Below are 27,967 nucleotides of genomic sequence, written 5' to 3'. Positions count from 1 at the left end.
CCGCGCCCCCTTTGGCCACGCCCACTTCTGCCGCTCGCGTATAAAACCCTCGCGCGGGCTGGGTGAGGGGGCCGGCACTTCCGGTCGGACATGACGCCACAGTGTCAACATGCAAGATGGCGGCGCATCACCGGCAGAACACGGCGGGGCGGCGGAAAGTGCAGGTGAGGGCGCGGCGGGGCCGGCACGGCTCAAAGGAAGCCCGGAGCCTCGCGGGCCGCGCCAGCGGCTGCAGGGCGTCAGCCCTTGGGGGTTTCTATGGCAGCGCAGTCGCCTCGTCTCGCACAGCCGCGCTGCGCTGAGGGGAGGCAGCGCCGCACGCCCCCGGGGTCCCTCCGCCGGCCGAGGGGGCGAGCGGCCGCCTGAGGCAGCGCTTGGGGGGAGCTGCTGCTCGCTGCCGAACCGGGCCGGGCTCTGCAGCCCGCCGGAGGCTGAGCTGAGGCAGCTCGGATCAAAAGCGGCGGAGCACGGGGGGAGAGCGAGAGAACGGTGTCCCCAGACCTGCTGGGGTGGAACGGGAGTTCCCAGCAGCGGCAGAGCTGCGGTTCCTGTCTCGGCTGTGTCCGCTGCCAGAGTAGGTTTATGTTGGATATTGGGAAGAAATTCTTTGCTGCGAGCGTGGTGAGACGCTGAAATAGTTTTCCTAGTGAAGCTGTGGATGCTCTTCCGTTCCTGGAATATTTCAAGGCCGGGTTGGACAGGGCTCAGAGCAACCTGCTCTAGAGAAAGCTGTCCCTGCCCAGGGCAGGGGTTGAACTGGGTGATCTTCGAGGTCCCTTCCAAGCCAAACCATTCCATGATTCTGTGATCTGATTTGCATCATATTTCTTCTTAGTTTCTGTAAAACACTCTGTCCCTTTGCACGTGTGAGCAAGGAGCAGGGTTGTTTTCTGCTCAAGTTTCAGAAATATTCCTTGCCAGCTCCAGGCAGCATTTATTGAAGGAAACCCATGGCAAGTGGGTGTAGACTTTCTCAGCACACTTGAGCAAGAATTAAACCATGTGGTTTGGGCCCAAGTGTTTTGTTGTAGCCTTGGTGGAGAATGGAGTTACCAAAGTATGTATAAAGTCAAGACTTTAACAGTTAAAGCCATTAAAATGGGTTTATTTTATGGTTCTCAATGCTTTTCTTCTTGTTTGTGATACTGCCTGCCCTTCAGACGTTTTTACAGCTTTCAGTATGGAAAAGATTTAATGCTTTATCAATGTGCAAAGCTGCTTAGTGGCAAGGGCCAGTTTCAGCTCTACCTATCCAGTGGGATCAAATGAAATATTGATTAGGCTTGAAATAGCATTAGGAGCTTTAAAAACAGAGGTGGGTTTGGTTTTTGGCATATCATTTATCACACAGAGGAAATGGCATCTTTTAGAGCATTTGGTGTTTTCTGTGGTTAAGGGAAGCACTCTTTCAATTCTATATAAAGAATTCCCTTGCCTTGACAGAAAAAAACTGGACATGATTTAAAATATAAGAATGCCTGTGCTGTGAACAAGTTTTTGCAGGTTACACCCCTAAGGAAGGGGATTTTATTATACCTTGATATTTGTTTGATGCACTTCTATTTATGAAGTAGTATTTCCCTAACAGCAGCATGCATCAAAGAGCTCACTCTTTCCTTTTGTCACTACTACTTTTTGTTGTCCAAGTTTGTTTTTACAGGTGGTTTTCTGCTGGTTTATGATGTTTTGTCTGTTCTTATTGTGCTGTGTGTATTTTTTCACCTCATGTGCTAATGACACTTGATGTACATGACACTGGTCTGTGTCTCAGCAATGCACTGTGATTTAGATCCACATTGGTCGTTTTTTCCAGAGAAGTTTCTCAGCCCTGGAAGCATTCAAGACCAGCTGGGACAGGGCTTGGATCAGCTTGGCATAGTGGAAAGTGTCCCTGCCCATTGCAGGGGGTGGAATGAGAACATCTCTAAGGTCCCTTCCAGCCCAAACTATTCCATGATAAACATTTATAAAGCTTAACTAAAAGCTGGATTTTTTTCTTGACTCTTATTATTTCACCTGCTTCATTAGTGACAGGATTTTGTTCACGTAAAGGAGTTTTAAGTGGCTGTTGTATTCATCAGCTGCTAATGAACAAATAAAACCACTCATGATTTATTTTAATTCCCAATGGCTGAGCATTGAGAGACAGAGTTGGAGATATTTGTTCCAAACCTGTGAGGATGGAAGAAGAGGCTTTTACAAAAGACACCTCTCAGGCATGAAGGAATATTGATTCATTATGTGGCAGGAGAGCTGGTTGAAATTTATGGAAATCAGAACTATTATTAGCTTGGATGCACCTGTTCTACTGGTAAGCAAAGCCATCCAAAATAGTCAGTTTAGGGTGCTTCTGCATATAATTTTAGTTTCTAATGGTTTAGTCAGAGTGGATGTTTTAGGCCTCAAAATAAATTCTATGCATAGAAAAAGAAAAGAAGTTAAAACTCTTTAAATGGGAGTCAGGCATTTGAAGTGTCCAGTGGCACCAGGTGTTTGTGAAGCTTAGCCCTGCCCTTCTGAAGGCTGCAGGAGTGAGCTTGAGGGATTTGGGAGGGAGGGAGGATGCAGGGCTGTGTCAGACACTGATTTGGGAGGGAGGGAGGATGCAGGGGTGTGTCAGACACTGATTTGGGAGGGCAGTGAGGATGCAGGGCTGTGTCAGACCCTGATTTGGGAGGGCAGTGAGGATGCAGGGCTGTGTCAGACCCTGATTTGGGAGGGCAGTGAGGATGCAGGGCTGTGTCAGACACTGATTTGGGAAGGCAGTGAGGGTGCAGGGGTGTGTCAGACACTGATTTGGGAAGGCAGTGAGGGTGCAGGGGTGTGTCAGACACTGATTTGGGAAGGCAGTGAGGGTGCAGGGGTGTGTCAGACACTGATTTGGGAAGGCAGTGAGGGTGCAGGGCTGTGTCAGACACTGATTTGGGAGGGCAGTGAGGATGCAGGGCTGTGTCAGACACTGATTTGGGAGGGAGGGAGGGTGCAGGGCTGTGTCAGACACTGATTTGGGAGGGAGGGAGGGTGCAGGGCTGTGTCAGACACTGATTTGGGAGGGAGGGAGGGTGCAGGGCTGTGTCAGACACTGATTTGGGAGGGAGGGAGGGTGCAGGGCTGTGTCAGACACTGATTTGGGAGGGCAGTGAGGATGCAGGGCTGTGTCAGATGCTGCTGTTGGCCATGTGCTGCAGCTTTCAGATGTCCTGGCAGTCAAGTCAAGGTGAAGCTTTCCCAGCAGGTGCCTTGAAGGAGCTGCCCTGCAGTGGTTGCACTGTAACTGCTCTCCCAAAGTTGCTCCTTGGGCAGAACAAATTTACCCCCACACTCAAAACAGCACAGAGAATTTTGCCATATAAGGATTCTTATAACATGATCACATGAATTTTAAGCACGTTTTAGCTTTAAGTCTTATACAGAGTAAGAAAATCTCATTGTCCATCCCTGGGAGTGTCCAAGGCCAGGCTGGGTGGGGGTTTTACCAGCTTGGCCTACTGGAAGGTGTCCCTGCCTGTGGCAGTGCTTGGAATGAGTTGATCTTGAAGGTCCCTTCCAATCCAAACCATTGTGATCTTTTTGAACTGATTTTGTCATATTTGTGCACTAATACTGCAGCTTACTAGATGTGATATCTATGTTATTTTTATATAATAAATGTAAAAGTTATAATTACAAATATATTGACTTCATATATAATGCTTAAGCAAACAAATAACCAGTATGTTGATTCCATTTTAAAAGGATAAAATGAAATGAGCTTCTTAATGCCTTCCATTACTTTTATTCTGGAGCCTAGATAAAAATTCAAATAATCTACTTAATTAAAAACCATGGTTTTGGATACATATGCTCCACCAAGACATTAAAGCAATGTTCATTTTTTTTTTCTCCTCGGTATTTCACTGCTACTTATTCATTCAGATCTCATAGAACCCTCCCATGATTTTGAGAAATACCTTTTTTTTTTTTTTTTTTTTTTAATTGCTCGCGTAGAAACAAGGGATGAGTGTCCTCAGAGCTCAGCTGGTTACTGTTTCCTCCATGTGCTTTGGTGGGATGTTTTAAAAGCAGATTTTACCCATCTGTGAAGATGAAGTCTGTTAGAATGCATGTAATGTAAGAAGGGTAACGTGATCCCACATCAGTTGATACAAGTGTTTCCTGCATGGATAAGTGTAAGTCCTGCAACAAATTCACTTGGCTTTGTGTGCCAAAATGTATCTGTGGGCAGCAGCTTTATGTCTGGAGCTCTTAGGTAGTCATTAAAATGATTATTCCTGATCCATTTAGGCTCCTGAATCCCATCAACTCTTTATGATGAGTGGATGTTTGTGCACTGCTGCTGTGGAAGATTCTTACTCATTTTGGGAGCTTATAAAAGCTGCAGCAGTGTCCATGGCAAAGCTTTGGTTGTTATTAAATGTTTCACATGCCACAAGCCCTGCTCCTCCCAGCCAGTGCTGATCTAAATCCCAATTTTTGTGTCTGTGGTTTGCCCCTGCTAGAAAGGGCACTGCAGGGATGTGCTCCAGCCTGTCCTGCATGGAGAAAATGCCACTGATGTCTCAGAGCCTTCACTTTTGGGGTCTCCACACCCCTTTCCAGTGCTTTATCTTCAATGATAAGATCTGTGCTCTTCAGGAGCAGAGGTGAATTTTATCCCAGCAGTTTCTCCTCAGCCAGAACTTCACTGCATTTATATTTAGATATGTTTGTGTACACATAGGTTTGAAAATATACTTTGTTTTTGTAGTTTTGTATATTTACTAAATCTTCTAATATTTCTTAAGTCTATGCTAAGTGTCACTCAAAAACCCAACCAAACAAAAAAGCATTTTCACCTTTTTCTCCCCAGATAAGAACATAATGGACAAACACGTGTGGGTTTTCAGCAGTCTTCCTCTGTTCTTTGTGAATGTTTTGGTTTTGTGGACTTGGCTGTGACTTGGCTGAAACTTACACAAGTTTCAGCTCTTTTAGTCAACTTGCTGTTGCTTTTATTGTTAGCAACTTGCTGTTGCTAACATTTTAAGTTCCTCATGCATTTCAACAGATTTTGTGGAGCCCCCAATTTTTCCCTCTATGTTAATATGGAATTAATGCATTTAAGTACAAGCCTGGATGCTTCTGGTGTGATACCTCCCTTTCCAAAGGGTTCCACATGGTGTGCAACAAATGTCTCATGAGGTTATTTCTAGTTCATCCACATGTGCTGTATGTCTTATTCTAGTTTTGTTAATTCACAAGATGTTTATTTCAGTCCCAATGCCTGGTTACCAGGAGTGAACCAATCAATATTTATTATTTTGGATGAGCAAATAAATTTATTCCGTATTTTCAGTGTAAACAGCTGACAATTACTTGGACATCATTAGGTCTCCAAAAGGAGTTGGAGAGTGCATTTTTTGCTGTAGTCCTTTTCAGCTCATACTGTTTTCAGGACAGATGGTTTGCCTTGTCCTTAGCCAGCTGCTCAAATTGCAGTGTTCATTTCAAGTGCTGATGTTGTGTCCTATCAACTTGCTGACCACAGAATAATTTTCTTTGTTTGTCCTTGTAGTATCAGAAATTAAAAATAAGAAGTCCTTATTTAATTTGGATTAGAATTACTTTTATGATTGGAAAATATCTGTCCTGGTTTCTCCACATGACATGGAGGAAGTTATCATTACCTAATAAAATAGAAATTTCTTTTTCTTACTGTTTGTCCTTCAGTTTTTAAGACAGTTTATCAGGACAAGTGTATTACTCCTTCTGTGGACAGTAAATACCACTTTGTAAAATTCTGAGGAGACAAAAATAACTGGTTGAATTCTGTGCTCAGTAGCAGGCACTGATGGGAAATTTTGTATCAAGCTCTTTTTGTTGTTTTGCTATATTTTTTGCATCAAAGATCTCTTGTATTTACACCAATAAAAGGAACACAAGCTTTTAATCTTGTTTAATTCTATTACAGCAGAGTTGTTTACTCAAGTTTGTCACAGGGAGAAAGAAAGATGATGTTGGATTTCCTGCTCAACTTCTGCTGAGATCCAGTTCAGATCTACCAGGGAACAATAACACTGAAACAATATAACCCCTCTCTTTATCCCAGTTCTTTTAAAATAAAAAACAGTACTTGCCAAGAGATGTTTGACTGAATTAATATGTGGAAATCATTAAAGGCAATAGAGGGCAAATTAACTTTGACTGTTTCAGTGCTGTTGATAATGAGAAATGGTTGTCATTCTCCTCTGATTAGGTCTCTTTTTGAAGGAAAAACAGCATTTGGTTGAGCTGACTTTAATTTCATCAAGATTAATGTAGAAATATGACTCAGTTTCCAAAGTCCTGTGAAAGTCTTAATCATGCATGAAAAGTACCTTATTTACTAAAGTAAGCCATCATTTGGGGATTTTTTTGCATTTTTAAATATTGATGGCTGTGTTTTTCTTGACTTTCTTTAAACTAAGAAGAAGTAACATCATTATGTACAAAAAACATCAGCATTATCATACTTAGGTGACTAACATAGTTTGACAATCTAACTTATGAGTGGAATGAAGAGCTCTTAAATTATACCTGAAAATATAACAAATATGGGACATGACTGATAGAAGAGGAACAAATCCAAAAATTGAGCATTTCTCCAAGAATATCCTGGTAGCATTTAGGAAAATGAGAGATGGAGGGCCCTATCATATAACAAATATGGGAGGTGACTGACTGAGGAGGAACAAATCTGAAAATGGAGGATTTCTGCAAGAATATCCTGGTAGCATTTGGGAAAACAAGAGGTGGAGGGCCCTGCTGATCTTGAATCTGATACTGTGTCTGGAAAATATTGTTCTCTCTAATGAATAACATTAAATTTGATCTACTGGTTTGTGTCTTAGCTGGTCACATTTAGTATTTTTAACTGAGTGTATTCATTGGTTTTATAAGAGTTTGATAGCAACATGAATTTGATGGGATCCCTTTGCCTTGTGTTGAAATCATGTTAAACCTTGACTTTTGTACACATAATCTGTGTTTTTCAGCAACAGAGCCATGATATGACTAAGCCCAGGTAAGGATTGGCACAGATCTTGCTCCCTGCATCTCACAAAGAAATAATACCTCAAGTGCTTGAAGTGCTTTATCAGAGCACTTCTGTGTGCTTGATGGTGTCTCCTTGCAGCAGCATCTCTGGAGCTGTGTGTAGGTGGAAACTTGAGCATGGGGAGTGAGAATGTTATGGATGAGTCTGGAATGGGTGAGAGAAGCTGAAAGTATTGGAAATGAGGACACAATCTAAAGCTGGAAGAGCTGTGGTACTAAAAGGGCTGAGAGTGGCTGACAGAAGGTCTTTAAGAGCATTGGGGATGTAATAATACAGTTACAGTGCTGTACATATACAATTATGTATCATGTACATTATTAAGTGTAGTGAAGGACTTGTGGGATGTTAATGGAGAGTGTTGAGGCAGGAGGCTCTTAACTTTGGTCCTTCAGTGTTGGTCTGTAGAGCTGCTGCAGCTGTTTCTCAACCAGAGAATAGCACTGGACATGTGTTTTCTGGAGGCATCAATGCTCTGGCTGTGCTGCCTGAGGATGGGATAATTTAGTGGAGGTGTTTCCCGCATTCACCAAGTGGACCTGTCAGCTCTCGTGGTACAGAATCTGAGCTGCTGTAAAACACTTCTGTGATAAGGACCACTGAACATCATCATTTGTTGGATTTATTTTCTGTCACTGAGATCTGTTCTGGAAAACATTTTCTTTATACTACTTTAATGCAGTTACTGGAGTGAAAAATTGATTTCAGATCTCTAGCCCATGACTACTCCTTGTAAGCATTTTCAGAACACTGGTGCTTGTGTATCCAGAGGATTCCTGTTTTCAGCAGGTTTGATTACACCAAGCATGAAATTTTACCTTGTTCTGATTATATTTTATAGAATCTGGCAGGATGCATAACTGGCATCTTTCCCCTCCTTTTCCCCTCCTTTTCCCTCAGCTTGGAGCTTTTTTTTTTTTTTTTTGAGGGCTTTCCTCAGAGCAGTGTGTAAACCCAGGGATCAGGAAAGTGAGTGCAGTAGCTCTGAGGAAACTGCAGTGTCTTAGAATTGTATTTACTGAACACTAATAATGGAGACTGCCATGGCCTTTCAGGGTCTCCTGAAATTTCCTTTTAGTTTTTCTGAACAAATCAATGAAATAACCTTTACACACAGTACTGTCAAACATGGAAGGAAAGAAACTAATGGGATAATTTATCTGAAAGAGCACTAAGAGTTTGAGTTTCTTATTATATTGGCAGGTAGGTAGTTCTTAAAAATTGGTTTAAAATTAGTAGTGGCACCTATTGAATTTGTATCTGCAATCTTTCAGTGCTTTGTAAGCCACGGTGACCATATCCTCTCCTTTGTGAGGTTGGGAAATACTGGCATTGCTGCTATGGAAACTGTGGAACCCACTTGGGAAGTGACACACAGACCCAGTGTGTTGTGTAAGATCACCCAGAATGTGCACACACAGCAGGGAATTGAATTGAGGATTCTCTGGGTCTAACTCAGCTTAAATTGCAGTGATTAAAGTAATCTACTGGGCTCCAGCTGAATCTCCTCTGACTCTTCCCCATTTTTGGGAGCAAATGACTTTGGTGGTGCTGAACTCTCAAACTGACAGACAATGCTTGTAAAATTCTTTGTATTTTCTGCTCAAGAACCTTACAAAGATGAAATTAGATGCTCAGATTTTGTGGCCATGTCAATATCTTAATACCATAATTGGATTTGTGCAAATGTGTTTTAGGTTTCCTATGTGATTAGAGATGAAGTGGAGAAGTACAACCGGAACGGGGTGAATGCGCTTCAGCTGGACCCAGCATTAAACAGACTCTTCACGGCAGGGCGAGACTCCATCATAAGGATATGGAGTGTCAATCAGCACAAGGTCAGTCAGGACAGCCTCCCTGGCTCTAAACCTGCTTTTTTTCCAAGTTATCCTGGTGGTAAGCTGCCTACAGGGCTGTACCTGATGCTGTGTTTTAACAGCTGCCAATTATTGTGATCACAGAATCCCTTTGATATTGTTCGTACTGTGGTGTCTTACATAACTCTAGTTCTCACAAAAAGGGCTCTGGGAGAGTGATTTCAAACAACTCTGCACTAGGAAACTTTGAATCCATATGCAGGTTGGAGAAGGTACCACAACAGGATGTGATAGTCACAGTCTTCTCCATTGGTGATGAGTTTGTTTTCTTAATTTGCAGCAAGACCCTTATATAGCATCTATGGAACATCACACAGATTGGGTAAATGACATTGTGCTCTGCTGCAATGGCAAAACATGTAAGTACTGAAAAGTTTCAGAACTGCAGAATTCAGAAACTGTATACAAGTAAATTATCTGCTGTTTTAATTATTTTCTATCTTTTCTTAGCATGTAAAATTAATTTTTGATGTATATTTTAATTTTGGTAAATAGCGTAAGCAGCTGTTCTAATGAAAATTGAAATATTATATGAATTGTTTTAATCTCTTTTGAAAAACAAATTAGAATAATACAAATATGCTTTAAAGTAATATATAAGCCATTAAAATTTAGTCTTTATTCTTTCCAATTTAGTGATATCTGCTTCTTCAGATACTACTGTTAAAGTGTGGAATGCACATAAGGGATTTTGCATGTCAACACTAAGGACGCATAAGGTGAAAAACATTATCTGTAAATACTGTGTGTGATCAGTGCCATTCTTACAATTATTAAGATTTAGACCTCAAAATGATAACATTGATTCATATTGTTCCATTTATTTTATTGTAGGACTATGTGAAAGCCTTAGCATATGCAAAAGATAAGGAGCTGGTAGCATCTGCTGGGCTGGACAGACAGATATTCCTCTGGGATGTAAATACTCTCACAGCACTGACTGCCTCAAATAATACTGTCACAAGTAGGTACCTGGGGAGGGGAGGCAAATGCAATCCATTTTATTGAGTAGCATAACCTGTGAGGTCAGTTTAAAACTACAGATGCCTTTTTCTGTCTGTACATAAAAAATGGGCAAGAAATTTGAAGGAGGAGTTTGCATGTATTGAGTCCATTTGTTGTGTTATGTAATAGCTGGAAATCTAGAGCAGCCAACAGTCATGGCATTTAGAATAGAGGACAAGTCTCTGTGAACTGTTTCTCCTGAACTGTGGCATGCTGGTTTCTCTGAAACTTGATAGAACTTTAACTTGAGAAGATTTTAACCTCTCAACCAGCCTTTTATGGAAATGTTCTCTTAGCTTATTTGTTACTACATTTTTTGTGATTTGGGGTTGGTTTTTTGTTGGTATAGATACTGAAAAAAACAGGAAGTACAGCTCCTAAAGTAGGATTTGATACATTTGTCAGATCTGTCAGAAGAATAGTTACTAGATAAACTAGACTAAAAAGCACACTGTAACACAAAGCACTGATTACATATAAGGATAACAGACTGGTGAGATCTAACTCAGAGTGGAAGGCAAGGAGAAACTGTAAATTCTACTCATCAGGGTTAATTCTCAATGTCACCCTCATCTTTTAGGAAGTCACCTGTCCTGCTTCTCTCTCCCAGAAAGACATTATAGAATATATATAGAATATAGGGTTATATCCTGAGTTGTAAGGGACTCTCAAGGATCATTGAGTCCAGTTCCTGGCTCAACATGGGACAGCCCCAAAAATCTCACCCTGTGCCTGAGACTGTTATCCAAATGCTCCTGGGGCTCTGGCAGCCTTGGGGCTGTGACAATGCCCTGTTCAGTGTCACACCACCCTCTGGGGGAAGAACCTCTTCATGATTTCCAGCCTAACCCCCCCTGACACAGGGTTCTCCACTGTGACAAAATGTGATATTAAATTATGATGTTAGGTTACAAGTCCTGTGTTGGAAACCTAGCTCCATCATATAAATAAATCATTGTGGAGTTTCACATTTTTACTGGCCATGCAGTTTGTTGCTATTCTCAGCCTTCTTGGCATATTAATGGTATGGATTTGAGGCTTGATGAAATGCCTGATTGTGCTCTCTAACTAGATGATTTTCATTTGCTCTGTCTGTGCTTTTCTGAGTTGAGGGACTGGTACTTTAATCTCCAAAAGGGGGTTAGGCTGGTTGGTATAGAATTCCTCAGCTCTGAAGGTAGGTGTGATGCTAAGGAGCTGCCATATGGTTTTCACAAGTGCAGAGGTAGCATCCCTGCTCAAATAACACATTTCAGTGCAGCAGTATAGCTTCTCTGCATTTCTGCTGAACTAGAAGAGCCTTTAATACAAAATGTAGAATTTTACTATTACTTGGCTTGGAAGAAAAAAAAACCTCTGCACTTAAATCCAAATGCTGTGTTACAAGATGACAAAGAAGTGTCATATTGCAATGATATAAGTTAGCAAGGGTGGCTTGATGGCCCTGGCACAGAACTGTGGTGCCAAAAGGTCACCAAAATTGTAATAACCATAAATCTGAGGGGTTACTTGTTTTTTATGCAGCAGTAGATTCAGAATTGGAATGGGATTTTCCCAGCACTATGCTGACTATAGTCTTTCTGAAAGCAACTCTGTATATGGGGCAGAGTGGCACTATTTTCACAAGTCAAGGAGTATTAAAATACCTGTTTTGAGTCAATAAGTATGTTTTTCAAATAACAGCATTAAAATTAAAAATGTGAATTTTATTTTGAAATAGCTTCTTCCCTGAGTGGGAACAAAGACTCAATCTACAGCCTTGCAATGAATCAAATGGGAACAGTTATTGTATCAGGGTCCACTGAAAAGGTAAGCAAAATGTGGTGGGGTTCGTTTCACTTCAGTTCAATTTCAGTATAAAGAGACAATTCTATTCATTTTCTATGTCATGTCTGTAGCAGCTTTTGTGTTTTCAATAGTGAGGGCAGACACTTCTCTAAAGTGGGAGTGCAAGTGTGGGATACAAACCCTGCCTCAGTCTGAAATGTGATGTATCCATAGAGCTTTAATACGTAGGGGAGACAATCAGATCATCTTGTGTAACCCTCTTTGTCAGGGATCATTACATTTCCCCATAAGAGCTCTGATTTTGAGGACACATGACTCAGATGATTATCAAAACTGAAGCAGTTGCTGCAGGTAGGAGAGAAGGTGCCAGCAATTTGCAAAATCCCTGCAGGAGGTGGGAAATGAAGTGAGCTAATGAAGCTCAAGTGTTCCCAAGAGACAGCCCTTGCTCTTTGTTAAGGAAGGTAAAACAGGCTTAAATCTCTGAGCTGGTTGGTTTTTTTTTTTTTTACCTAATCTAACCTTGAGAGAATTTTATTTCCAAGACAATATAAAACAGAAATTAGGATACACGAGTGAAGCATCTGAGAGGATTCTCAGAAGCACATTTTATGTCCACATCATAGTCCTGTTTATAGTCACTTCCATTCTTTAATTTCTTTAGGACAGAAGAAGCCAGAACAAATTAAATTGAAATCAGGAGAAGATCACATCAGATTATTAGAGCTGGATGAGATATAGTTATGTCTGTCTTGTTCAAACATATTTTCAGTGATGAATGTCCACATGTTTGGAATAAGGGAATAAAGGCTCAATTTCTCACATTGCTGAGAAGAATGGTGTTAATGTCATTTATCCACTGTCTGTTCCCATAGGTTCTAAGGGTGTGGGATCCAAGGACTTGTGCAAAACTCATGAAACTCAAAGGGCACACAGACAATGTCAAAGCTTTGTTGTTGAACAGAGATGGCACCCAGGTATGTGCTTTAACCTGAGACAGGCATTTTACAGAGAGCAGAAAAAAGTCATTAGTCCATTTCAATGTAATTATTTATTGTCATAGATTACAGATATTTAGTGGTTAAGGGTGGGGGGGGTTGATGGGTGAAAGTTGCTTTTATTGCTGTTCATTTAAGTGTGCAGTGGATTTACATAAAATACTGGAAATCCTGACGAGGATTTAGCACCATTTTAGAGGGAAAATATAACTATATAAATGATTAAATCTTTTTATATTAAAAAAATATTTGAAATACTTAAATAACTGTTTGATTGAAGTGTGCTGGTTGTTGCTCAGTGTCTTTCAGGCAGCTCTGACGGGACAATCCGCCTGTGGTCCCTTGGGCAGCAGAGGTGCATAGCCACGTACAGAGTCCATGATGAGGGTGTTTGGGCTCTGCAGGTCAATGAAGCCTTCACTCATATTTATTCAGGAGGAAGAGACAGGAAGATTTATTGTACAGATCTAAGAAATCCTGATATCAGGGTGCTGATCTGTGAAGAAAAGGCACCGGTTCTTAAGGTAATTGAGTTTAATTCAGAGAATCGTAGGATGTGTGAGGTTAGGAGTGATGGCTAAAGATCATCTGATCCAGTTCTCTGCCCTCCCCAAGAGCACTGGATGAGTTTTCTCCCCAGTTTTCCCCCCATCTCCAAGAATGGAGAATTTACAACTTGTGCCAGTGTTCTGTCACTCTCACAGTATAAAAGTGTCATGGTTTGGGCCTGGCACAGAGCCAGTGCCCCCATGAGAATACCCTCTCCCTGGTGTCTGCTGTGAGATGTGACCAGGAATAAGCAAAGCAGGCTCCAGCTTAGAAATAAAGAAAACTTTATTACCTAAACTACAAGGAAATAGGAAAAAAAACTATAAGGGAAAAAATTGAAAACCTTACAAAAAGCACTTTCCTTCTCCCCACCACCAAAATTTCCCAATCCGATTACATTCCCCCAAATCACCAACTGCCCAGTCTGGCACCACCCTTTAGAATTCTCAAACTTCAATCCATGAAGAGGAGAGGAGTCCTTCTTGCACCATAGGCTTCCCCTGGAAACACGCTGAAACCTCGTGTGCTTCCAATGTCACTCAGCACCGCCTGGAAAGTCCTTTTGCCATGGTGACACCTTCCTTCCATGCTCAGTGCTCTCACCACTGTGCATGGACCAGAGCTGCTTTTAGGGCTGTCTTTTAAGGATGCCTTGTCTCACTCCGAAAAAGGCACAGTCTCTGCTTTGGGACATCTGTCCCCCCCATATTTTTCCAACCCCCTGGAGCCGAGAGGTCCCCACAATGAACCGTCCTGGTTCTGAGGCACTGCCTCCCCCTAATGCAGTCTCTGTGTCACAGGAATAAAACTGGTTCAGTCTATGGCCACACAAGAAAAGTCCAGCCAAACGACCACTCCAGTCATCTCTCTCCCCACTCAGCCAGTCTTCTCCACTTCCCTCGGGCCAGGTCCTTGTTATCTCATCTCTTATCTCTCTTCTTATTCAGCTCCGAGGAGGATCAGCATTTTTGCGAGGTCCCAGTCGTGAAAGAAAGGGGTTAAAAATTTCAGTCTCTGTCTGTCCCAGAGCTCTGGCACTCCCACATTCGCTGCTGCTCTGGCTGGCACCTCCTCGCTGCACTCCCCCCCTTCTCCTCCTTGGCCGGCGCTATCACATTCTGTTGTTGCCAGCTCTCTCCTGGGAGGGCTGGAGGGGGGGGTTTGGCTGCCTGATGCCTCCTGGGGCTCCTCCACCCTTCCATCCTCAAGGGCCTCCTCACCCCCATCTCTGTCCAGGCCCAGGCCTACCACATGGCTGTCCCTGCCCCGCCCAGCAGCAGCAGCTGGACAGGGGAGGGCGATCTGACCTCCTTCCCTCGAAGCCCCAAGAGGCCTCCCAGGGCCGAAGTTCTGCTTTTAACCCCTGTGTGTTCCCAGGGGTGTGTCCAAGCCCCACTGGCCACACCAGGTGCCAATATCAAAATCCTAGCACCCATTGGTTTGACCACAGCATCCCAGAATTCCCACTTCTTCCTGGTCAAACCACCACAAAAAGAATAATTGCATGTTTTCTCATGAAACAGTGGCTTGAGGTATAAATTGATTAAAGAATTCAGATTGGCTAACAAGTGTTTACTACACCACATCTTCTGCAGATTGGCTCTTTCTCCTAAATTGCATCTGAAGTTTAATTGCCTGAAGAAGATGGATGCCTGGCAGCTACTGAAAATGTGCAAATTTGAATATTACTGAAATTGAATATGCTTCACACATGAGAAGTTTGGTTTATCAGGCTCTAGTACAGTTTTAAGAAATTTTAAGAAACTGAGCTGGCATTGCCAAGGTTTTGTACAAAAGTGAATTTTTCTTAGCAGCAGCATATGTGCACAGGACTGCTGTAGAATCTGTTACATACTCATGGGAACCAGGAGTAAAGTTGTTTGTGGGTTTTTTGAACACCTAAACATGGTATTTGCATGCACAAGTCTGAATCTTTCCAAGAGTCTGGTTTTTTTAATTTTTTTGCTATCTTTTACTGTAGTGACATGACTTTTGAATCTTATATATAAGGTTCAAAAGTATAAGGAGTGTGCAATCAGAACATATGCTAATAGATATGAGCAGCCTGGCTTTCCTTGGGAGTGAATTCTAGCTTAGAGTATTAAGATAAAATCCTGGATATGTTAATTTAGTTCTGGAAAAGTCAGGATGTGAGATTTCGGTTCAAAATGGAAAATGAAAGTGCTGGTCAGCTGTACAAAGGTCAGAAGGGGCCTCTCTAATCTTGGCTACAGTGATCTGAGAAATGTAATGGCAGAGCCAAATGTGTAAAATTCTGATTTTTCTTTAGTATAGAACTTCTTACATTCTCATTTTTACCATATGAAGTGTCTAAATACAATGTAATTGAGAAAATACTGTACAATGAAACTGTCCATTAGGCAAGATTGCATCATGCTGGAAGGATCTCTACTGTGTTAATACACATTGCATGTTATTGCCCATGTCTAGAATTCATTTGTTGAGTACTTGTTATAATTGCTCTTGATTTTTCAGAAGTTTCATCTTAGTTACTTTTCATTTAAGCTTTGTATTTCTGCACTAAACTGAAAGTAGTGCTGTTTCTGAGATACTCTTGATTATAGGAGTGGCTCTATACATGACAATACAAATTATTGAAGGAAAACTAAGTCAGGCATGACTGAAAGTTTGTTTCATTATTTAGATGGAACTGGATAGATCAGCTGATCCTCCTCCAGCACTTTGGGTAGCAACAACTAAATCCTCTGTGAATAAATGGGTAAGTGATACATTTTACAGTCTGTGAATACAATGGAGTAGTCATGGGATTTGGATGTACTGTGATGTGTAAGTTTTCTTTAGAATAAATCATAAAATACTAACATTGAAATTGCTCAAAAGGTATGAAGCTTTGAATTACTTTCTTCTGTGTTTATGATGCTTTGGAAATTATATTTCTTGCAACTGGATAGTTAACATCTAAATAGCAGCATGAACTGGCAGTTGTTACTCATAGATAAAAGCAGAGTTTATAGATGATTATGAATGTGTCATTATTTTCTTTCTTGCTTTCTTTAGACTTTGAAGGGAATCCATAATTTTAGAGCTTCAGGAGATTATGATAATGATTGTACCAATCCCATACCACCCCTGTGTACACAGCCTGACCAAGTTATAAAAGGTAAGCAGCTGTTTTGCAGAGGAAAAAAATCTTGTAAAATCTGTTATCTTTAGCACAAGTGATAGAGCTTTAAGATTGACTTAGTTTTTAAAAAACTTGAGACTATGATTTCAACCAGAACAATGTGGTTATTGCCTATCCACTGTTGGTTACAGTTAAAATCATGTTTAAACTTTGGTGGTGTCCAAGGTTTACACAAAAAAGTGAAAGCAAAGGACAGCATATGTCATGTCATGCAATTTAATTGAATGTGATATTAGATTAAAATGACAGTAGTAACCTTAATTCTTGTTTGTTTGCCAGGGGGTGCTAGTATTATTCAGTGCCACATTCTTAATGACAAGAGGCACATACTAACCAAAGACACAAATAATAATGTGGCATACTGGGATGTCTTGAAGGTAAGGATGTAATTTCAGATTTTCTACTGTTGGATGATTAATTATTTTGTGCCACTTTTTTATCTATACATTTTTAGTGTTTGAGATTTCTGTTGTAGAAAGTAAATCATCTTTTTGTCTCAGGATATCATGCAAGGTTTGCCTTTTGAAAAAGGAGGGGGCATTTCTGAGCTTTTTTGTAGCTTTCCCTGTGATGAGGTTGATATCTGCATTCACCTGAATTCAATCCAGTATTGACATCTGCATTCTCCTGAAGTGCAGACCCTTGAATTTTTTCCAGGAAATAGTAATGTGTGTTTGGATGGGGTTTTATTTCAAAGAGGGTTTGTCTTTGCTGGTAAGTCAGGAAGGCAGGAAAATGAGCAGAAGGAAGCCTGGCTGCTGCCTGGTGTTGCCTTGGTGTGACATTTCTTTGTGTGGTTTTACCCAATGATTGCTCAGAGGAGAGGGGAAAGAGTGCAGAGAGAAAGGACTCAAATCCCACATCAGTGAGATGGTCAGCAATTTCTTCTCTGGCAAAAGCTTGTTTAAATTCTAAATATTTTCCTTCTTGAGCTATGCAGTGCAGCAGCCAAGATCAGTAATGAGGTAAAGCATGCTCAGCCAACTTACTGAGTTGTTGACTGAAGCAAAAAAGAAATTAGGTTGGAGGGTATAGATTTATACTAAAATTGATCTGGATTCTTTTTGGAAAAGCTGTCTTTATTTCAGTTTGTATTTAAGTGTGCAATGTTAGATTTCAGGACCAAAGTTAAATGCTAATGTTAATTTTTACTTTCATTTGGGTAATTTTTTTCTTAGTAAGGCTGTGAGAAGTGTCACTTGATACATGTTTAAATACATATTCACTGTAGAGGTGAGATAATTTGCCAGATCAGAGTGTTGCTTCTTCACTCAATAGCTGAGACTTTATTGAGGATGCTGGAGGAAGAGAGGGAGGTTTTCCTACCTGAAGTTGCACCCTTCAGTCTTTGCTTCCTGTAACTTCTCCTGGATTTTGAGAGAATAAATTCCAAGTTTACAGTCCTTAGTGTTTGCCTAAAACAAGTATTTTAGGATGACTTTGCAAGTGGATTATAATAATTTGGATTTTAACAGAATTACTTTTTTAAAGTAAAAGTATGAAAAAAACCAGAAATAAAGCATCTGCACAGAAATTCACTCACTGCTGTTCCCATTGCAGTAGTTGAGCTGAATTTGTTGCTAGATGTGCTGGAAATACTGGTGTTTGATGGAGTACTGAAATATTGGTACTGATGGGGAGAAAACATGTCATTAGTATTAGAAAAGTATTAGAAGACAGCAGTCTACTCTGTGTAGGGAAAATATTTTCTAATAATCTGTAGTAACATTTCCAGACCTCTCTACTGGCTTGATTCCACTACCTCAGAGATAAATGAAGAATAAAAATTACTTATACTATAAATCAGTGTTTGACTTTTTAAAAAGATTTAACCTTTAACTTGGATGTTTTTGGACTGCAGTGCTCAGGGAGAGATCATAAGTAACAATCATTCCAAGTGTGTGTGAAAATCAAGGAAAAGTCTTGAGGTGTTGATATGACTCAGTATTTGTACATTTCCTTTGGTGAACAGGCATGTAAAGTTGAAGACCTTGGGAAAGTAGATTTTGAAGAAGAAATTAAGAAGAGGTTTAAAATGGTTTATGTGCCAAACTGGTTCTCAGTGGACTTGAAAACTGGGGTGAGATACAGCTCCTATATCTGTTGTTTTAATGTCATGTTTCACATTTTTTCATGTATTGTTTGTTCAAAAATATTTTAGTTTGTTAACTTTAGAAGAACATTAATTGCTTATCTGATGGATTACATTTATTTTCAATTAAAACAGCAAATTTTGTTTCTTAATAATTGGAGTAACATATTTTTAAATTAATTTGTGGTATAGTCCACCAATACCAATTATGAATTAATACAGTTTGGTAAACAGTGTGCTGTCATGCTTTCAGAAATTCTTTGATTTATTGGAGCAAAGTTAGAGATTTATAGACTGACTTAATCCCAAACAACTATTACATTTCTCATGGTTTTTTGCCAACAGATGTTGACAATTACTTTGGATGAAAGTGACTGCTTTGCAGCCTGGGTTTCAGCAAAGGATGCTGGATTTAGCAGTCCTGATGGTTCTGATCCAAAATGTAAGTTTGTACTAATAATACTGGTTTATTTTAACAAAGAAATCAGAACAAGTTCCAGTATATTTGTTTTAAAGTATTCCAGTGCCACCTCTGTCAGTATCTGATTGGATTTTGAGGCTTTCTAAATAATAAATTCTGTAGCATATTCTCCAAAGAAAATATTTCCTTTTTTTCTGAAACACTCATCTTCAGGGTTTACATTTAATTTTGTTTTAAATTTTCAAGATGCAATAGGGAAAAAGTAATTATAACCTAATTTAGAGAATGTTAAAGCACAGGAGTGATCCAACAGCAGGGATTCTAAAATCAGCTTTTCCTGAAAAATTGTAACATGCAGCTCCCAGATTGTGACAAGCAGATTTCTGTGCCCATAAATAGTTTGCTTTGGAAACAAAACTCATGGGGAATTTTCAGCTGTGGATCAAATGGACAATACTGTATTGCCCATGGTTTTTTGTGTGATTGATGTTCTGCCTCACTGTGTGTTGACAGTAAACCTTGGAGGGCTTCTGCTGCAAGCACTTCTGGAGTATTGGCCTAGAACACATATCAATCCAATGGATGAAGAGGAAAATGAGATAAACCATGGTCAGTATTTTAATATTTTCTTTTTTATTACATTGTTTGTTTATATGTTTCTTTAACAGATACATTTGTTGTCTTACACCTATCTCTCTGTGCATTATAGACTTCATGTTTTTTAGCACTTCTGAATTTGCTTTACACTAGAAAGTGTGTTGTATTTCTGAAAGTATCATCAAAAATCTTCCCTCTGTCTTTAAAAAGAGTAGGTGAATAAATGATTCTGAAGTTACAGAAACATGATGAAAAATATTGATGAAAAACAATTACTGGCAAACTGAGGCTTGACTTAGGAAAGAAACACTAGATAATGACAGTAAATAGCAATAATTCAGTTATCCAACATTAGCAAGTATTCTCTTGACATAATTCCAGTTTTCTTCTAGGTATTGTGAACAAAGAAAAGCTTGATTGGAAAAAATACATTCAGGGTAATAATACATGAAGTAATTCCATAGAGAAGTCCTTAAAGTCCTTAGCATTATTAAGGCAATAATGCCAAGTCTAAATAGGCCTTAGATGAAGGCCATGTGAAATGTAAGGTAGAGGCCGAATTTGGCAAAATAAGAGACTCTGTAACTCTTGAGTTGGAAATCAATTCAACCCAGGTCAGAGTTAACTGAAGTCTCATTTTTGGTTATTTAGAAATTACTTTCTATAGATAGATGATGCAATTAAGAAAACTGCACATTCAGCATATCTCACTGCTTTGTGACAGGACTGTGCCAAGAATTAGTTGCTTTCTTCTTTCAAAACTGGCCTCCGAGGAGGTTCAGAGCTCTTGGCAGATTATTCTGGATCCAGCTGCTGATTCTCAGACTGTTGTGTATTGACAGTTTGCAGCTTAGAGCCAGACAAGGTTTGAGAAGTGTCACTCACAGGCTTCTGTGGTGTTGGATTATTGATGCCACACTGCTTATTCCTGTGTAGAGTTGTGGATTAGTGGAATGTTTGGAGTATTCCCAACAGAATATTTTTATTGCCCTTCCAAAAGAAAAAAATAAGACTGACACTGAGCAGTGGCTCGAGAAGTGAAGTGTACCTGTTGCACACTGGCATTTTTGTAGAGATACAAATTCAAATAAACACAAATTATGTGCAGTATTGTTTCTCTCAATTATTCAGAGAAGTGTTATGAAAAAAATCTTTCCAACTATAGGATTTTTCACTTGCTGTAACTTCAGTATCATGTTTACCCCTTCCAAAAGATTTTCTTTTTTTGTTTCTTTGCTTGTTACAATTTCTGACCTTTCTTTACCTACATAAGTTTCTGGTTAGAAAGCTGAGGAATCATTAATCTCATCAGTCTGTGCTATTTAAATTTCTTAACGTGGCTTGAAGTCAACATCTCTTCAAATATAGTAATGAGGTGCTACAATGTAATGGAGATAATTTTCCCCAGAGCAAGTCAGGCATCCAAATTCTTCCACATTGTTTCAAGATATCTACTGATTAGAAGCTGCACTTTCAAGAGGTGTATAAATAATGCTGATTTTTCTTTAGTCTTGTCCTATCCACCTGATATAGAATCAGGTTTTTCAGTCTTTGAAGACCCTACTGCTGTAATTAGCTATAATAAATTGAATTTATAACAGAGGAAGTTCAAGGCACTGTGAGTCTGAGCTTTCCTAGTACAGTGTTTTGACATCTGGCAAATCCAGGTAGAAGAGCAGTGCAAACAGCCCTTCAGAGTTCTGTACTGTCACTCCAGAGGGCAGAACAGTCTTGTCTCAGCAGAGTCTGTTTTGTTGAGTCCTATTTTTACTATTGTTCAGTTTGACAAAAGAAATGGGGCGAAAAACTTATGATTGGGTTTTGACTCCTGGGCTTTATGTTCTTTTTTTTCACAGGCTTTTGAAATAGGTCTGCCACAAACCTGTATTGATCTTGTTACTCTCTAGTGGGGTTTTATACACTTGCTGTATCTTGGAAATGGGGATTTTCTTGATTTTCATGAGGCTCATGATATTATTAATTTACAAAATGCACCTGCTGTAGGTGGAATATGTGCCCATTTTTAAGGCCTAGTGCAGTCTCACTGCTGTTTTATGTGGTTTTTTTCCCAACAGTGAATGGGGAGCAGGAGAACAGAGTCCAGAAGGGAAATGGATACTTCCAAGTGCCACCACATACACCAGTTATTTTTGGTGAGGCTGGAGGACGCACTTTGTTCAGGTATAAAAGCTTACAAATATAAATTCAGTGGCTGAGCAATCCCTTTCTTAGTGCAAGCAGGAATGTTATCAAAAATATTATTTCACTCTCTTCTGTGAGAAGGCAAAATAAGCAGCTGTTGATGATTTGTCCAGCTGAGCATGTGAATTTGAGCATCGTGTGGGGTTTTAAAGCAGTAAGAGTTGTGTACAGTTCTTAGTTGTGTGTGGTATTTTTGAGTGCCCTCTTTCTGCAAACTGATAAATTAAACTGTGTTTTAGAATGAAATTGTGCTACTTTAGATTGTGTGTTGTGCTGATCTCTGAGGATGAATTATTCAGGAGCTGATACTCACTAGAGAATTGGCTTCTGCTCCAAAAATTAGTTGATAAATCCGGTAGAAGGTCCTAATCTCTGGCAGGGAGGAACACAGGTTCTGTATTGCAATGTGTGTACTGGTTACCCTTCTATTTCTTCTTGTTCTACATTGAAAAACCAAACTGTGATGTGTGATACATCAGAGACAGTTTAATAGTGCTGCAAAACAAGTGCTGAGCTTGCAAACACTGTGAATTGTTTGATATTTACTGACATAGTGGATTTTAAATTTATGGGGTGGGGCATATTTGATATGTTGGTTTTGTTTCCCAGGCTGAACAGGCCCCAAATGATCTAACTTTTGGTCAGTGAAACAGGGAAACCATTTTCAGCTTGGAAAATGACTTTTTTTTCCTACAGTATCAATGTATTTATGTTGTACCTGGGGCTTAGTATTTGCCTGCATTCTCTTCTGGTGGATCTTCCCTCTTATGTATCTGCTCCTGCTCCTCAAGAAAGACTCCATTGGAGGGAGCAAGCCACATTTGTGGGAGCTAAAAGGTGGCTTGCAGGACTCTGACAAAATACCTCATTGCAATTTATAAAACAAAATGTGGCTTTTTTTCATCATTGCATGTGCACATTATCTGAAACTGGTTTTATTCTTTCTTTCAAGTGAGGGCTTAGCAGATGTTTGACATGTAAAGCTCATTTTTCTCAAGGGGGAGAGAATTGCTTTATGCCAGGTGCCTCTCCCCTTCTCCTGACAGTTCTGTATTTCACACACAAACATAACACAATCCAGAGCAAAGTACTTCTATCTATTTTCTGTGTCATAGCTGTAGTCTCCTGAGATCCTACTCTGTTTCTGGGATCTGTCTTCCTACAGCTCCTTCTGCTCTTTACAGAAAATAAATAATCTCTTCCCCAGTAAGTTCATGATCCTAACAGAGTTCAGGCTCTCTGCCCATTAAAAGGGCAGAACCTCTCCTGAAAGCTTTTTAATGCAAATGGCAATAATTGTTGTTACAATAAAGGTTATTTCTTTGTGTCTCAGGTTGCTATGTCGGGATTCAGGTGGTGAAACTGAATCCATGCTTCTTAATGAAACAGTGCCACAATGGGTAATTGACATCACTGTGGATGTGAGTATTGGGTGTATAGGTTTGGCTTCTTTTAGGTTTTTTTAAGATGTAGTACAATTAACTTTGCAGTATCTGAAATGACATTTTAAATTTTTGCTGTGTTTGTATTTAAAATAAGTGGTCTCCAGGTCTGTAATCAAGACCCTTTGAGATGCATCATTTTTTGATGTGTCTAGTTAAAGTACTTCTTGCTCAATTTCTTTTGACAGGCTGTCTTAGATAAAGAATTCAAAGTCCTGTGCATAATTGGTATCCTTTCCTAGTGAGGAACTCAGGAATAGAGAATACACTTCATATTGCTGCTGCCTTTTGATACTATCTAATTGCCTTTGAAATAAATGATAATTTATATTCAAAAGCTAGATGATCTGTGCATCATCTAAATTGAAGTGTCTCAGGAGTATGAGTAATTTGGAATTTAGCTGTGGTGGGGATGTTGATTAGGAATCTCTCATGAGTTTTGATAATTAGGAGCTGAATATATTTCACATAGCAGCTGCTGCAATAATGGTTCATCCTGAATTAACACTTCTGTAACTTGTTTTCTTCTAGAAAAATATGCCCAAGTTCAATAAGATTCCCTTCTACCTCCAACCTCATTCATCATCAGGGGCAAAAACTCTAAAAAAGTAAGTAATGCAAATATGACTTATTAACATTGAATATCCAAATTGCAGAAAAAAACCTGCAAGCTCAAGGGGAAAAAAAACCACCAAACCAATTCACTGATTTTTCCAGAGAATTGTTTTGGGCTTATAGATTTGTAGAAGTTCTTAGTCATTTAGGAGCATTGCTCTAAAGCACTAAATTACATCAGAATATTTAAAAGCACTGTGGATTTGGGTTCAACAGGCAGTTCAAGTTTATGCTAAGAAATGTCTATGAACTGCCTACTAAAATGGGACTTTGTCTTTTGTGGTATTTAATCAGAAAACAGATGCATTTATAGATTGTTACTCTGTTCAGAACCACAGCTTTGTTTCCTGTTGCTAACAGAGATGAATAATTGCTTTCTGAAAGGAAAAGGGACAAAAACTGCCAGTAGGGAATGCAAACGAGTTTGCCAGTCACATGAGCTGTAACTGGGAGCTGGGTTGGTTAGAAATCAATGCAGATTTTTATCTGGTCTTTTGAATATTTCAATTCCTTTTTTGAGTTTTTTTGCTGTATGACTCTTTGGCTAAATTGCTGTTATGATCATGGCATTCTGGATGATCGTGATAATTTACTACTAGACAATATAAAGATGATCTGTGTAGTTGCATAGTTTGCTACAGCTAAGGAAGGTGGTGTGAAGATAAATTCAGTTTGTTTCTCAAGTTTTTTCCTGACAAACTCCTCTAACTCCTGCAGAGACCGGCTGTCAGCCAGTGACATGCTTCAGGTGAGAAAGGTGATGGAACATGTGTATGAGAAAATCATCAACTTGGACAATGAGTCTCAGACAACGAGCTCCTCCAACAATGAGAAAGCAGGAGAGCAAGAAAAGGAGGAGGACATTGCTGTGCTAGCAGAGGAGAAGATTGAACTTCTGTGCCAGGACCAGGTAAGTTCCCTGTGATCAAGACCAGGCTCTAGCAGTAAATTGATTGTGAATTTTTGAGTTCTGAGCTTGAAATATGCTACAGATTACTTGTTAACTTCAAAACTAAATAAAATTTTGACAGTGTTAACTTAGTGTTAAGTGTTAACTTAGTGTTAAGTGTTAACTTAGTGTTAAGTGTTAACTTAGTGTTAAGTGTTAACTTAGTGTTAAGTGTTAACTTAGTGTTAAGTGTTAACTTAGTGTTAAGTGTTAACTTAGTGTTAAGTGTTAACTTAGTGTTAAGTGTTAACTCAGTGCTGACACAAGTTTCTGAGAGTTGCAGATAGGTAGATGAAGGAGTTTTCATAATAAACCTGTTTCATTTGGTCTGGCATGGGGCCCTTACAGGGTTACTTGCTTACAGTCAACAAATGGCCTTAATACAATTCCATAGAGTTGTATTTTTAGCATTTCTTGAATGTTTTGAGTTCTGCTTTTTTGACAGTTTTCAAAATTGGTCCAAAACCACTAATTGCTTAATAAGTGTAATGGAGATGAGGCACTGAGGACATGGTTGTAATCTGAATTTACATGTTACTCTGCTAAAATTTGTCAGTAATGCATCAGGCTCAGTTGCTAATTGGAAAATATGAGCTTCTGCATGTTGTGGTATTTCCGTGGCAGGAAGGAATGAATCTGACTCCATGTTCTTAGAAGACTAATAAATTATTTTATGGTATTGTATTGTATTATATTATACTAAGAAATACTATACTAAAGAATAGAGAAAGGATACAGACAATTGTATCCTTTGGCTTGAAAAGAATACTAATGATACAAGGATACTACAAGATACTAATGAAAAACCTGTGACTCTTTCCAGAGTTCTGGCACAGCTGGACTGTGATTGGGCATTAAGTAAAAGCAAATCACATTAAACCAATCAATGACCAGTTGATAAACAATGTCCAAACCATATTCCAAAGCAGCAAAACACAGGAGAAGCAAATCAGATAATTATTATTTTCATTTTTCTCTGAGACTTCTCACCTTCCCAGGAGAAGAAATCCTGGCAAAGGGATTTTTTTAGAAAATATGATGGTGACAGCATGGCTCATCTTTGTATCAGTTTTCAGTTTGGTTTGCTTTGTTTTTTTTTTAAATTTCTGCCAGCCTAGCAGAATTGTTGAGTAAAAGCTGCCTTTTTGCTGTGCAGGTTTTGGACCCCAACATGGACCTTCGGACTGTCAAGCACTTCATCTGGAAGAGTGGCGGGGACCTGACGCTTCACTACCGCCAGAAATCGACGTGAGGGCAGCACGGACCCAGAGCAGCCAGCTCTGACCTGACCTTGCTGTGCTGGTTCCAAGAGTAGTTCTAGAGCAGCCCTGAACCCCTAAGGTAGATGAGACTTCTAATGCCTCAGTATGGATGGGAAGTAAACATTTAATTGAAGTGACTAATAGACCTGTAATATAGAGGAAAAAAAAAAATCTATATGACTTAAACTAAAGTCTGTCCTAGTCTCAGTCAATGAGATGGGAGGTCCCTGAGTGGTTTGTGTTGTGTGAGGTGTACAGAGAGTGGATGATAACCCAGTGCAGACTTTTGCTTCCTCCTTTTGGCTTTTGGTTTTTTTCCAGAACATAATCCCTCATCTGCTCGTGCTCGGTATCAAACAGGTTTGGCTGTGTTAGTCACTGTTCACAATGTAATTAAGAACTGCACACGAGGTATTTTTAGTACATTCCATTCATAAAGTTCCAGCAATGATTTTTCACAGGTTACTTAAACATTTCTACCACTAAAAGAAATCTGGAAAAGAAAACACCACAAAATAGGTATTTCATACTTGAATGAATGGGCCCATTTAATTGCAAACCAAGGGTTAACATGAGAATTGTTTTAATTGCTTTAGAGAGCTGTTGACATGCAAGATAAGAACACTAGAAAAATATCAGAGCAATGTGAGTCCAGTGATGCTGTGCATCATAATAGAGTGAACGTGCTTTGCAGCAACTTAGAGATTTTTTTTTTTTTGTTTTCTAAATATATATAACTTCTTCCTGCACTGTGTCCTAGGTGTTCTAAAGACACATTAGTCTAATTTTTGGTAAATGTGCTCCAACAGTATGTGACATTCTGTTAAAACTTCAAACCATTCTGATTATAACTTCATATGTTTAATGTTAAACTTAAAAAACTTCTCAGCAGATTTCATATTCATGAGATAAAAATATTGATTCTTCTTTTCTGAGGTTTTATATGCAATTGTTCTTTTGTTAGAGATTTATGCAGATCTTGTTTTCACTGCTATTTCTAAAAATCTGTGACTGTCATAGGCTCATGGTAATCTTTTATAGAAGTTTAACTTATTGGGGGGAGGGAGGGTAAGGGCCTTTCAGCTTTTTGTGAGGAAAATGTGGGGATATCCCAGAAAACCATTTGTAGCCAGATTTGAGCAAATCACAAATCCTCATAGAGAAATGGTTTAAAAATTACTCTTGTCTGAAGCAGAAGCACAAGTGCCTTCAAGGGGCAGTATAATATTGGAGTTTCTTCAGGAGACACATGCTCTAGCCCTTCCTGTATCTTGTGATCAAGATTTAGGTTGAGGCCTAAGGAAAGTCCCAATAAATTCTATTACTGGGATTGTATTGGTCAGACAAAAAGTAAAGTATTTTTCATCATGTTTTATTTGAAAAAATAGTCAAAGTAGAGTCAAAATAGTCATTCCCTTCTGCACTTTAAACCCAGCAAAACAAATTCATTGCTTAGACAAAACCATGGTTCAGAATCAAGCTAGCATGTCTTTTGCCATCTTTTGAGAATCAGGTTCAGTTGTCTATCCCCATTTCTGTGTATGCTTAGTTTGACACAATTGTGCTTTAACTGCACATTTTTAGTGCTGTTTGTGAATTAAATGGTTAAACAGAACTGTAACTTTTATTGGTAATCTGTCCTGACTTGTATTTATTACTAGCAAGGGTCTGTGTCTGTTCCAATAGGCACTGTTTGGGTTATGTTTTGTTTCCTGGTTGTCTTCCTGTCCTATTGTATACTTTGGAGTTGCTCACAGTAATTTTTTGTTTGAAATCAGCCCAAGGTTGTAACTTTCCTTCTGTTTTTTTTTCTTTCTAACCATCCCAAAACACAGTAACAGGAAAGATTAATGGAAGAGTCTGCAATGCCAGAAGGGTAAATGATGTTTCACAGTTGTATAGAATAAAAGGCTTTAGTTACAATATTTTCAA

The 27,967-nt window shown here is 39.4% G+C and overlaps 1 protein-coding gene across 1 annotated transcript; it reads left to right on the top strand.

The window, feature by feature from the left end:
• Nucleotides 1–8: 8 nt before the first annotated feature.
• Nucleotides 9–27,967, top strand: WDR48 (WD repeat domain 48). Its single transcript, XM_074546870.1, has 19 exons — nt 9–164; nt 8,770–8,910; nt 9,230–9,308; nt 9,586–9,668; nt 9,784–9,913; nt 11,675–11,763; nt 12,618–12,719; nt 13,040–13,264; nt 15,955–16,029; nt 16,329–16,431; nt 16,735–16,832; nt 18,428–18,535; nt 18,893–18,989; nt 19,482–19,577; nt 21,641–21,746; nt 23,101–23,188; nt 23,741–23,817; nt 24,542–24,734; nt 25,930–27,967. Exons 1-19 carry the CDS (start codon nt 117–119, stop codon nt 26,023–26,025), a joined length of 2,034 nt encoding a protein of 677 aa, XP_074402971.1. The 5' UTR covers nt 9–116; the 3' UTR covers nt 26,026–27,967.

The sequence above is a fragment of the Zonotrichia albicollis genome, chromosome 1, assembly GCF_047830755.1.
Source record: "Zonotrichia albicollis isolate bZonAlb1 chromosome 1, bZonAlb1.hap1, whole genome shotgun sequence".
Classification (NCBI taxonomy): domain Eukaryota; kingdom Metazoa; phylum Chordata; class Aves; order Passeriformes; family Passerellidae; genus Zonotrichia; species Zonotrichia albicollis.
Note: the sequence above shows the minus strand (reverse complement) of the source record. Positions and strands in the feature narration are given on the sequence as shown.

Bases quoted from the DNA above. Each gene is read 5' to 3' on its own strand.
- WDR48 (XM_074546870.1), top strand. From the start codon at position 117: ATGGCGGCGCATCACCGGCAGAACACGGCGGGGCGGCGGAAAGTGCAG. The intron at 9,309-9,585 runs GTAAGTACTGAA...TTTCCAATTTAG, and splicing joins CTGCTGCAATGGCAAAACAT to TGATATCTGCTTCTTCAGAT. The intron at 18,536-18,892 runs GTGAGATACAGC...TTTTGCCAACAG, and splicing joins CAGTGGACTTGAAAACTGGG to ATGTTGACAATTACTTTGGA.